The sequence below is a fragment of the Dama dama genome, chromosome 14 (genome assembly GCF_033118175.1).
Source record: "Dama dama isolate Ldn47 chromosome 14, ASM3311817v1, whole genome shotgun sequence".
NCBI classification, from domain to species: domain Eukaryota; kingdom Metazoa; phylum Chordata; class Mammalia; order Artiodactyla; family Cervidae; genus Dama; species Dama dama.
Window position 1 is genome coordinate 2,313,030 of NC_083694.1, and position 12,208 is coordinate 2,325,237.

The 12,208-nt window shown below is 59.9% G+C and overlaps 1 protein-coding gene across 1 annotated transcript in view; it reads left to right on the top strand.

Moving 5' to 3' along the window:
* The window catches only part of NFASC (neurofascin), a 190,426-nt gene extending 182,686 nt beyond the window's left edge, over positions 1-7,740 (top strand). The window contains exons 30-32 of the mRNA XM_061159899.1: positions 1,939-2,070; positions 4,411-4,480; positions 7,184-7,740. Of these exons, the coding sequence (XP_061015882.1) occupies positions 1,939-2,070; positions 4,411-4,480; positions 7,184-7,415 (434 nt within the window). The 3' untranslated portion in view covers positions 7,416-7,740. The remainder of the gene's footprint in view (positions 1-1,938; positions 2,071-4,410; positions 4,481-7,183) is intronic.
* Positions 7,741-12,208: the final 4,468 nt, after the last annotated feature.

The window sequence follows — 12,208 nt, forward strand, 5'->3', positions numbered from 1 at the left end:
CTGGGAGATAGAGGACAGGGAAGCTGGGGTCACAGAGTCGGACACAACTTAGTGACTGAACCACAAATCCACCCTGTGGGACTGTTGTGAGGGTTAAACTAGATAATCGTGAGAAAGGGCCGTGTCAGCCCATAGGAAGTGCTTAGAAGTGTAAGCTGTTAGCAGTAGCAGTATAGCCAGTTGTTATAAGTGCTATGAAAAGGACAAATTCAATCCTGCACATAGAGTGGCTGGGTGGGAAAGAGCTTTGTCTTAGCTGGGAAGGTCCAGGAAAGCCTCTCTGAAGAGATGACATTTGCTGAGGCCGCCGTCTGCAGACAGAACATCAGATGGAGAGGACCCTGAGGCAGGCGTGTGAGCGGCTGGGTCAGCCGGAGCGGCCAGGGTGGGCGGAGAGGCCGGGGTGTCTGGAGTGGCCAGGGTGATGGGAGACAGGACTGATGGAGCCTGGCGGGTCAGGATAAGGAGTAGAGGGGTTTTCCTAATGGTGTCGAGAAGCATTGGAGGTTGAAGTAAGGAGGTAATCTGACCCTATGTGGGGCTTGGGAAGACCTCTCAGATCTTGTGTGGGACATAGCCTGTGGATGCAAGGGTGGGACTTCCCCCACAGCACCCGGGTCAGCGTAGTCATGGCCATGTTGTTATGGAACTTTCCATCCCGGAGTGCCTGGGCAGCCAGAGTGCAGAGACAGGGGAAGGTCTTGTTCATCGTCTTCATTGTTCATTGAGACCCATCTTGATGCAAGGTCCTTAGCTGGACGCTGAGAACACGGTAGAGACAGTTTCTCTGCCCACGAAGAGCAAAGGGTAGGCCACACCTGGATACCTGCCCCGCACGATGGTGTGATGCAGACCCTGGGGTGCACCTGGGGGTCCCGTCGCTGTGCCTCTCCCCTAGGAGGCCCGGAGCCTCGGCTTGGGCTGCGTGGCTCCCAGCACTCCCACTTTGGGCTGGGTCTCCCAAAGGCTGCTCCGCTGGCTCTGCCTGCCCAGGGGTTCCCTGCGGTCTCCCCTGTCCCTCATCCTGCCTGTCCTCCAAGTTATGGTTTCCATGGAAGGCTGCATCTTTTCTTCTTCAGTCTGTAGACAGGAAGAGGGCAGGTGACTCCTATGCACCCCACCCCTTCCCGTCTCTGACCTCAGTCATGGGTCCTCCAGGACACTGTCAGACGTGCCTCCGGTCTCCAGGCCCACACAGCTTGCCCCTGGAGTTGTGAGGGGGGTCTCCCACTTTGAGACAGGCCTCCCCATGTCCAGGCAGGGGTGGCAAGGGGCCGTCTGTCACAAGGGTCTCCACCTGGGGTGTGCTGAAGGCATGGCCCCTCCACTGGCCCGCCTAAGGTGCCCGTGCGGGGACATGCTTGCTGTTAGCCGCAGTGCAGTTGGAGAGTACGCGAGGGGGCATGGGGCGCCCTGGACTGCACCCCGCCCGTGTCCCGCTTCAGGGACAGGTCTCTGTCCCAGTGTCTGTGCCGGCCTGCGAAGGTGTTCCCCCAGGGGTGTGCGTGTGACCGCGGCCCCATTCCCGGGGGGGCAGCGCGCCAGCTCAGCCCGCCTCATTCACAGGGAGTCACAGTCGATCCCTGGCCTTCCCTCCTTCCCCACCAGGCTGTGCCCGGCCAGTGTTTGCAAGAATGCCAGTGCCTCAACCTTAGGACAGTTCTCTTCCCAAAGGACCTGCTCAGCCTTCTGCTGCTTATTCTGTCCCCTCTGCTCCTTCCTTGTGCCTCTTTCCTGACCTTTTGCCCTTGCCTTTTTAATGACCGTCTCTTCGTCCCTGGAGTGGGGTGGTTTGAGCCAGAGGGCTGCCGGGTGGGAGCGGTAGGCTGCAGGAGGACCCTGGCCATGAACTAGCTGCAGTTCTGCCTTCCGCTCCCCTCCCTGCCTGCCGCCTTGTGAGCCGCTCACTCACGTGTGTGCCTCTGGCCTCCCCCGCAGCCTACACCAACAACCAGGCGGATATCGCCACCCAGGGCTGGTTCATCGGGCTCATGTGTGCCGTCGCCCTGCTGGTGCTGATCCTGCTCATCGTCTGTTTCATCAAGAGGAGTCGCGGCGGCAAGTACCCCGGTAAGATGTGTCCGCGGAGCCGGCTCAGGGGACGGGGCCAGCAGGCTCTCCTGTGAGTCGCCGGGTCCCCTGCCGGGGGGCGCCATTCTCTCAACAAGCACAGCCCTTCCCCAGGCTGGGACTTACGGTCCTCCTGCCTGTTCTGTGGATCGTAGAGTTGCCAGAAAGCACTTGAGTTAATTAAGCTCCCCTGAGGTGGGGGGATGGAGTGGTCCGGGCAGCCAGAGAGGGGATGGAAGGAACCCTGGCTCCCATTAAGAGTGACCTTCCCACCCCTGGACTCACCACCCATCTGCTCGGTAATTGGCTTTTTTCAGCCTGAATCTCATTAGGATCCTGTATCCCAGGGAAGGAGAGAGGAGAGATGCTTTTCTGTAACCATGAGAAAGTGAGACTGGAGGGAGGAGAGGTCTGGACGGAAGCGGCACACACAGGAGAGAGGCTGTGGAGCGGGCTCTCGGCTCCCGCAGCGCACATGGCACGCGGGGTTGCAGTCACAATACCCCAACAGGGGGGCAGAGGCCCTACGTGAGGAGCAGGCGGGGCGCGGGTGGGGGGGTAGCCTGCACCGAGAGGAACCCCACCCCTCGCCAGTCCTTGAAGGGCTTTGGGCTTTCCTTGAGTCCCAGAGAGCTACTTCTGTTGTGTGGCCTGAAGACCCTCCAGCCCAGACGAGCCAAGGTCACGGACAAGGACCTCTGGCTTTTTTGTTTCTGGAAATATTGATTGCTCTTCAGACAGGGACGAGAAAGCCATCTGTCTGTGAGGGGGTGGGGAGGGCGACAGGAGACAGGATAATGGATGACCCTGAGAGCGAAAGTCCAGCTGGACTGCAGGACGAGATTGCTCCCTGCCCCCAGAGCCGTCACCAGGCACACCCCGTGCTCTCCAGGTGCTGGCTTCTCCCCACCTCTGTGAACAAGTCCTCCTCCACGATCCCCTGAAACTCACCCCAGAGAGAGGAGATTCTGTTTTACTTTCCTCCTCTGGCCCACGTGTTCTCAGACCCTAGGATTCTGAAGGACTCCTTGAAGGACTCCTTCAAGTCAGGAACGGCAGGAAAGTATACTTCATTATTGGTGAATGATGGAGAGGGAAATGGCAATCCACTCCAGTATTCTTGCCTGGAGAATCCCCATGGAGAGAGGAGCCTGGTGGGCTACAGTCCATGGGGTTGCAAAGAGTTGGACAGGACTGAGGGACTTAGCACTTAACATGCACATTGGTGAGTGATTCCTTCACTTTGTTGTGCTGTGTTGGAATTGTTTTTCTTCTGTAAGAGTGAGGAAGGGCGGCCTTTCTGATCTCACTCCTTGTTCGAGGTGGAACTGGGACACCTGAGAACTGATCAGATAACTCTGGACCTTCCTCTGCCCATTTCAGAAAGTTCTTCTTAGAGTTAAGCTCCTTACATCAAGAAGATGAATGAACCAGGAGCTGTGAGACCAGGGCTCCAGGGTCCACTCTAAACTTTGTTTAGTTGCTAACTGTTAATGTGACACTTTCCAGACCTCAGCTTGCCTCCGCTAAAATAGGGGTGATTATCCTGCCTTGTACCTCAAAAAGAAGCATAGTCATTCACCCAAGTGTCTGCGGTGTGCCAGTCTTTGTGCTGGGGGTTCTAGAAGAAGTGACCGCTCCGTCAAGGACCGTGCAGCTGGTGCAGTAGGAGGGTCACAGCACAAGACAGGGCCTGGGAGGAACGCTGACCCTTCACGGAGGGGTGTGGGAAAGGGGAGTCGCGCAGACAAGTGGGGTCCCAGTTAGGAGAGCACCTGCCATTGCAGGGGCATCTACAGTGTGTCCTCTCTGCCCAGCGCACTCTCCTAGGAGCTTTGAAGAGACACACAGTCCCCACCCTCAAGGAGAGAACTGGCATTCTACTATGGGCGTCATAAATGTGCACAAGTAATTGTAATTCAGAGCAGGATTAAGAAGGTGCCAAGGAATTCCCTGGCAATCCAGTGGTTAGGACTCTGTGCGAAAGAGTGCCGGAGGCATGGGTAGGATCCCTGTTCAGGGAACTAAGATCTCGCTTGCCACACAGTGTGGCAAAGAAGAAAGTTGCCAAGAAAAGGACGGCATCCATTAGGTGTTTGGGGACGACCTCATGGAGAGGTTGAGGCGAGCCAGGTCGGGGAAGATTTCAGTGGTCAGTGGAGATGATGGCAAGGAGGCGGCAGAATTAGCTTGGAACCTGCTTAAATGCAGGAGGCAAGAACCAGAGGGCATGGGTGGTGCTGTATTGAGGAGGAGAGTATTGAACCCAGAGGCCGCATCTTTGGCTGTACCTAAGGGCCAGTCATCACCTCTGTGTCTTTGTTTCTCTTCCTGACCAAGTGCGAGAAAAGAAGGATGTGCCCCTTGGCCCTGAAGACCCCAAAGAAGAGGATGGCTCCTTCGATTACAGGTGTGAGGTCCCCTTCCCTCCTGCTCACGCACAGCACCCTGTCTGCTGGGTTTTCCTTCCTGCCCTCAGAACTGACAGCTGGGCTCAGAGGCCACCGCTGGATGTCCTCCCATCCCGCTGTCACCTCTGCCTGTGACGGGAGCACCGCCCAACACACTCACACTCATTTGATGAACCGAGTTTTATTCATCCGGCTGCACAACTCAGGCTTATTGTGTTCTTTGTATGTGTGTTGCCACCTTTTTGCTCTGAAAGCAAGCCCCAGGCCCCCTCTTGCTGTGAAATGAGCTCTGCTCTCAGCTTCCCATCTGCCTGTACCCCGCTCCAGCCCTGAGAATGGTGACGACACGGGAAAGCTGTATTATGTGTGAGACTCGGGGGGTGAGGGATGCAGGGAGCAGTGTTCTGGGCTTTTCCCTCAGGACCTAGAATGAACCTCTGGGCTGCAGCCTGGAATGGGCCTTGGACTGTGTTTGGCCCGGCGCGCGTGTCCCCAGTGAGAGGACCAAGGCCCAGGCTGGGAAGTGTCTGGGGGCTTACAGACTGTCTGTCTGTCCACTCTCTGCATCCTCATAAGCCTCCCAAAGGGCAAGCATGAGGGGCCCTTCCCCGATGGTCCTCAGCACCCCTCGTGGGGCCCAGCTTCCCCGTGGGCCGAGGGTCCTTCTCTGGCCATGAGTCCCACAGGGCCTGGACCGTCTCTCCCCAGACCCTCAGTGCAGCCCGAGGCGGCGTGAGGGATGGGCCCAGGGTCCTGTGCTGGGAGAGCCACTTCCTCGGGGACCTCTCCTCCCAGACACCACAGTTGCTGGGTGAAAGCGTCTGCTTCCTTCCCCACTCCCACCCCCAGCCACACTGACTCTGAGGCTGGAGACACAAATACTGGTGCGTGCACGCACGTGCTTACACACACACACACACACACACACACACACACACACACACACACCCCTCGGCTGTGGCTCTGGGGGGCCTGCAGCGTCCCATCCTGGAGCCCCACTTGGATGAGCCCAAGAGTCAGAACTTGGGAAGGGCCAACATAGATGTGTTAGAGGAGAAACCAGGTTCCCGGGCGGGACAGGCTGGGGTGCGGGCTCACCCTGGTCTGTCCGCCTGGTCCTCAGAGGTCTTCTGGAAGGGAGGCGGGTGGGTGCCTAGACCAGGGGTCACAGTCGTTTCCCGGATGTAGAGATCCTGTTTCCCCACCAGAACCTGACACAGTGAAGACCTCCCCCACTGCCCCAACGCCCACTGGGCCAGCCTGTTTGGTGACTGCATGCAGCTCGGGAGCGTGGAGTTCACAGGAATCACACAGACACAGTCAGCACGGCCCTGCAGCGGGAGTCGGGAGCCCTGGGGAGAGGGTGCCTGTGAAACAGAGTGGCAGGTGGGGTGAGGAGCTTGGTCATTAGAATCTGCTGGTTTTCAAAACATGAATTTCACCCCCTGAACAAAGATAACGTAACCCTGGAGACCCACTCCCTCTCAGCTGCCCCTCCCGCAGCCCTGCCGTCAGTTAGGCCAGGAGACAGGACCCCTGTCGCCCGGCGTGGAGGCGGGGGCTGCTAGCTTCCCGCCTGCTGGTGCCCAGCTCCTCTGCTCTGGTTCACAGCCCTCCCCGCGCCCGGCAGCTGCCTTTGCCCGGCACCGTGGCAAGAGCTCCCTTCCCACTCTGGTGACATCCAGACGGTTGTTTGCCCCAAGCGCAGGGACGGCTGGGTGTGGCCTGGGGCAGAGGAGCGAGCTGCGGGGTGTCTGCTCAGACTGCCGGGACCTCTCTCTGAATTGCAGCACCTGGTCCCCGCCTCGGGGGATGGGATGCGGTGCCAGAGCAGATGCCCGCCGCCCCGGGGTGTCGCCCTCCCTGGGGGCACAGCAGGCACCCCAGCGGGCAGATGCCACTGTAACTACCAGCTCTCTCTGCGTGAGAGGAGCTTAAGGGCAGGGCCTGCAGAGCCTCCGAAGGAGCTGGGCACAGCGCTCTGTGCCTGGCTAGTTTTGTCTCTGATTGCTGGCCCTCCTGTCTCATACACACACCCTCAAGCCTCCGTCCGCTAGCCCTGAAATGGCAGCATCTTTTTGTGGATAAACCACAGCTAAGGGTAACACCGCCAAGAAAGAGAAGAGGAAAGGCAGGGAGGGGTTTGTCTCTCAGGCTCGGACCCTCGCTTCTTGCCAAGGGCAGTCTTTTCAGGAGAGTCACAGATCACAGAGTCAGAGCTAGATGAACGCTTCTTGATGGCAGGACTAAGGCCCAGTGAGAAGGAAGGACTTTCCCAAAGCCGCAAGGACACACTTGGGACCAGAGCTCAGAGTCCTTGACCCCTTTCTTTGACCCTTCCTGTCCCACCGATCCACAAGCAGTTCCCTCCGCCTGCTGGGGGGGTGGCTGCTTCTGCCTGCTTCCACCCCAGAGGGCCAGCAGCCCAGCCTCTCAGAAAAGACCCCCGCCCAGGCGTCCAGGAGTGTGGGCCCATCCCAGCCCCGCACCGGCCTGCCCCTCTGCCTGGAGAAGTGTCCTCCCTCGGCCACAGCTTCCCTCTACAGACCTGGCCAGACAGGGCCGACGGGGCTGGGTCATCCCGGGGTCCGGTCCTCTGAGCAGCAAGTGCCTGGCAAGAGGCTGGAGGCCCTCTCCCTTCCGGGCGGGGTTTGGGCGGCACTGGGTGGGCTGGCTCTGATCCGCTGTCTCTCCCCGGGCAGTGACGAGGACAACAAGCCCCTGCAGGGCAGCCAGACGTCCCTGGATGGCACCATCAAGCAGCAGGAGAGTGACGACAGCCTGGTGGACTACGGCGAGGGCGGGGAGGGCCAGTTCAACGAGGACGGCTCCTTCATCGGCCAGTACACAGTCAAGAAGGACAAGGAGGAGACGGAGGGCAACGAGAGCTCAGAGGCCACGTCGCCGGTCAACGCCATCTATTCTCTGGCCTAACGGAGCCTTGCAGGCACAGCCGCTACTCTGCAAGCAGGAGGAGGGGAAAGGGGGAGATGAGCCGCCGCAGACCTGCCCCAGAGCTGCCACCACCTTCAGGGACGGGGGGACAGCACGGGAGGCTGCCGAGCCGTGAGGACCGGCGACCGCCCAGCTGACCACAAGCCCCCTCCCGATGACCCCCCGGTGCCACCTGTGGGCAAGCTGCTGCCTCGGCTCAGCTCCGCTGGAGGGAGCCCCGGTCTCTCGCTCAGCCTCACGGTCACCCCAGGCCTCCGCCACACTGCCCGCCCCCGACCTCCACACACACACTCACCAGTTTTCTGTTGGTTACAGTCCTTCTCGTTGTCTTTATTTTTGCTCTGAGTCTTCCCCCTGCAGACCCAACATCTCCATTTTCTTTTCCTTTTGAAGAAATGTCCCTGGAAAAAGAAATGATAGGCGGATTCTCCCCCAGGAAACTGCAAAGATAGGCAAAAAGGATTGCTCTGTAAGCGAACGTACAGAAGACCTATAGTATTCAAACCGCTGCTGGGCCCACGTATTTCCCAAGGATGCCTTTCTCGTCACATGCCTCCCCAGGCCCCCAACCCCTCCGCCTCAGCCTTGTCAGCTGCTGAGCTTGGGCTTGGCTCCTTTCTGGGAAACGACAGTATTTTTGGCAGGGAGGGAGAGGGGGGTCAGGCCTCCTTCAGCTGGGGGGGTGGGCTTACCTCTTGCTCCTCGCTCTCACCCTGCCCCTTGCTCTGGAGCATCCAAGACAAAAGCTGTGCTGACTGAAGGAGTCTGAGGAACCGCAGTGGGCACCAAGGCGAAGGACTTTGGCTCCAGTGACCGTGTACCTCAAGCAGAGGGAAGCCAGGCGTCTGGTCCCTGGGGAGCCGTTCGCGCCCCGAGAGAGAAGGGAAGGGCTGGGTTTGGACTGCCTTCCTCCTCCTCAGTGAGACTCAGGATGTGGGGCAGAGGACCACGCCCCCCGCATCCAGGGTGGGGGCTGCCCCCCACCCGGTCAGGGTCTGTGCTGCTGCCCCCCGGGAGACAGACCCCACGATGCGAAGGCTGTGCTGGTGTGCCTGGGGGTGGAGCAGCACTCCCCTTGGGTGTCTGGCTGGTAGCCTCTCCTCGGTCGGCTCTGTGTGATGGTGAACCTGGTGTGTGGTGTGTGGATGGGGCACGGCTGCCCCCAGGACTGAGCCTGTGTGTCCGTTCCCTAGGGTGTTCACGTATCAGGAGCCCCCGAAGGACCGCGGTACTCAGTGCTGCAGAGAGCCTGGCAGCGCTCTTCGTATGCCTTATGCAGCTCTGACCTGTCCCTGCAGTTCCCAGGTCCCCAGCCCCTCCCTGCAAGCCTTGAAGTCTCCAGTGACTCCTGTCTCAAGGAGAGTGGGGCGGCCTATGCAAGCGTCCCAGCAGAACCAGAAGCAGCCACTCAACACGTGCCCCAGATGGAGACACTTGCAGACCTGCGGTTCTCAGAGACCCAGGGCTCTGCCTTCATCCTCCCCACCTATTCCATTTTGAAACCAAAGGTACCTAGCCTCAGACAGAGAGATCTTGAGCCTAAGAGTAGCCCTTCAGCGCTGGTGCAGCTAGAGCTGCTTTTAGGAGGGTGGAGCTGACCCTCAGAGTGGACCGCCTGCCGCAGACACAGCCTCTGGCTGCTTGCCAGGGCGCCTGGGCAGGAGCAATGCTGTGTCCTTCAGAGACCTTATTTAAGCTTTGTTTGCCACACCTTTAAGCCACAAAGGTATTAGCAATGCTTGCATCCCTTACTGGTCAGTTGAAGGTCAAGCCCCTAGACACGTGTACCGTGCAGATAAGAAAAGGTAGCCCCGAGCCGCACCAGCTGTGCCGTTTGAACCCGTGGGCAGGCAGGTACCCGCTGTTCCGAGCCGCGGGAGGTGTGCAGGCAGGAGGCCTGAGGCGGCTCTCATGGTCAGAGGGACCGTGTGACCAGTAGAGGCCGGGAGCTAGCTCAGGGGTGCCCTCCCCAGGCTTCCACCCCTCACCTGCCTGGATGCCACTGGGCATTCCTGGATCCTGGGCAGGGAATGCCAGGGAGGTGTGCCTGTGTGCTGGATTCTAGGAAACGCTCTGGCTCTGAGCAGAGCAGTCGTTTCTCAGGCCTCCACATCGCTCTGCACTCGCGCTGGAAGCAAGCTCTGCAGGCAGGGTGGACGGTGAGCTGTCGTCATACCGTCCCCCTGCCTCAGGAAAGTCCTCCTTCACACGACCCGTGACAGGGGAAGGGGTTCTGCTCCCAGAGGGTCACGGGGGCGGTGAGCCCTCAGCCTGCCTCTGCGCTCTGTCCGTGCCCTGCCAGGCGTGCCCCTCCTTGTGTGCGAGGACGGTGCTGCTAGCCCCCCCCGCTCCCCGCCCCAAGGTGCGCTGCTGTGCAGAGAGGCGTGCACCGCGTGACCGCCGCCCTCCTGGCAGGCGGGGGCCCAGAGGGCTGTGTGGGCCGCGGGGTTAGGCCGAGGGAGCGTCCATCTGCCATGGAGCCCACCGAGCTCAGCCGGAGAGCAGTATTGCCCAGCGCTCCCTGCCAAGCGGGGTACTCGAGAGCCACCCCGAACATCCCCACCGCAATGCCAGGAGAGGTCCACCGCTGGTGCTTCCACCCGCCTGGCCGCGGGCAGGAGAGGGGGCGGAAGTGAAGACCGTTTCCGGCTTCGGAAATCCCCAGCCTGAGTCCCCACCCACCCGCTGGGCTCGGCCACTGCGTCTTGTGCGCTCAGCCGTCCGTCCGTCTGCTCCGCAGATGCGCAGGAGCAGCTGGCCTGAGCCCTGGAGACCGTGGTGACAGGCAGCCGCGGCCCCTGTCCTCAGCGCTGAGTCTCGTGATAGGTGGCTCTGCGTGCTCGAGCCACCAGTGGCTGCAGGCCGAAGGGAAGGTCCTTGCAGGGAGAGCTTGCTTCCCCAGGCTGGGCCAGACGGGAACGGTCCTCCCGGCCGCTCTGCTCCGCATCTTGGGGCGGGCTGCCTGATTGTCTGTATCTCGGTGCCTCTGTCTCCCCTAGGCAGTCCCTCCCCTGAAAACCTGTCCCCGCAGAGGGGCACGTGCCCAGGTAAAGGAGCTGGTGCCAGTCTCCAGGGAGCGCACCCCCGCAGAGCCGGGGGACAGCGCCGGCCCCCTGGCCCGGGTCGTGGTGAACTGGCCCCTTGGCCCCTTGCCTTGCCTTTGAGGAAATGGTTGTGTTTGTGCTTGTCCCCTGTCCATCGCCTGGGCCCCGTTCCCAGCAAGTCCCGAGGCCTAGAGAAACGTTCACCCGTCCGAGAGGCTGCCGGGTTGGGAATGCTCTCCCCACGAGGACATCTGTGGCCTGAGCCCAGAGAGCACTTTCATGCTTTCCCTGAACACAGTCAGCCTTAGAAGAGGGCTGGAAACAGATCCATGGATATTTGTGGCTTTTCCAGCCAAGGGAGGACTTCCCTGGCTCATACTTGGCACCCACTCGGACACGCACACGCAGCAGACCGAGGCCCCATCGCCGGGCAGCGCTTTCAGGAAGAACAGCACAGAGCATGGCCTTGTCTTGAAGAGGCTGAGCCCACTCCCAGACACGGAGATGAAATGTGAAGGGCTGTGTGGGCAAGTGTGTTGGAAGTGTCGGGGCAGGGGTCGGAGGCTGCCCATGCTGGACCCCGTCTGGGCGATTCCTGTGGGCAAACCCAGGACAGTCTGATCCAAAGGAGAGGGAGTTCTCCCCGGGAACAGCACGGGCAGCAGCTCTCCAAGGCTCTTGGAGCCCTTTGCAGGGTCAGGGCCAAGTCACAGAGCATCCCGAAAAGCCGTGTGACGAGAGCGGCAGGAGTTTCCTACCCTCGCCTCAGCCTTTGCGAGGCTGCTCCGCTAAGGGCTAAAGAGGGGAGGCTTCCCGGCCTCTCACCGTGGGGGGGGCCGGGAGGGCATCTCCGTGGGAGGACGCAGCGCACGCTCCCTGTTTGTGATGCCTCGGTCTCTCCGCCAGCAGCCACATAGACCCCGGCCCGTGCTGTGATTCAGCCCCTGGGAAAAGAAACCACCCTGCGGATCCTGGTTGATCACTATGTGGTGGGCTTAAGAGGTGCATAGAGGGAGATCCTTGATTAAAATAAATCAGAGGAGTCAACAAATAAAGCAAAGAGCTTGTAATTATGGGAGGACACTCAGTGGCCTTTGCACAGCCCAACTCCTGGGCAGCCCCCTCCTTTAGGCCAGGCAGGGGCCACCCGAGGGAGTTCATGCCACACTACGGCTGTGCCCAGCCTGCCCAGCCCAGGCCAGGACAGGGCCCTTCCCTCCCTCCCCTACTGAGAGCAGGTTCTGAGAAGGGACGGGAAAGGAGGACAGCCATCCAGGGAAGCCAGACCCCACCACAAGGCATCTCAAGCCAAAACCACTGCCCCCTACCGGTCTATTAGTATTAATGATGGTTTCATCATAATAAGGATGGAAGTGAGATAGGTACAAAGGTGTCTAGCTTAAACAGGATCAGATTTCAGCGTGCAGAGGAACCACAGAGCTGATCTGATTGAAATGACTCATTGTATGGTAAAACCCAGAGAGGGGAAGGGACTGTCCTCGGTCACACAGCTGGTAAACCGAGGTGCGGTCCAGCCTTGACCGCGGGCCCTCTGACTCCTTGTCCAGTGCTCTTTCATCTCAGCACAGCTGAAAACAGCGGTGCTTCCGCCTTGGACACAGTGATGTTACTTAAGATCTGGCCCACGTTTTTTTCTACTTCTCCCATATCCCCTTATACCTGCACAAATGAAATCACAGGATTTTTCTGAGTCCCAGATCAGTCAGT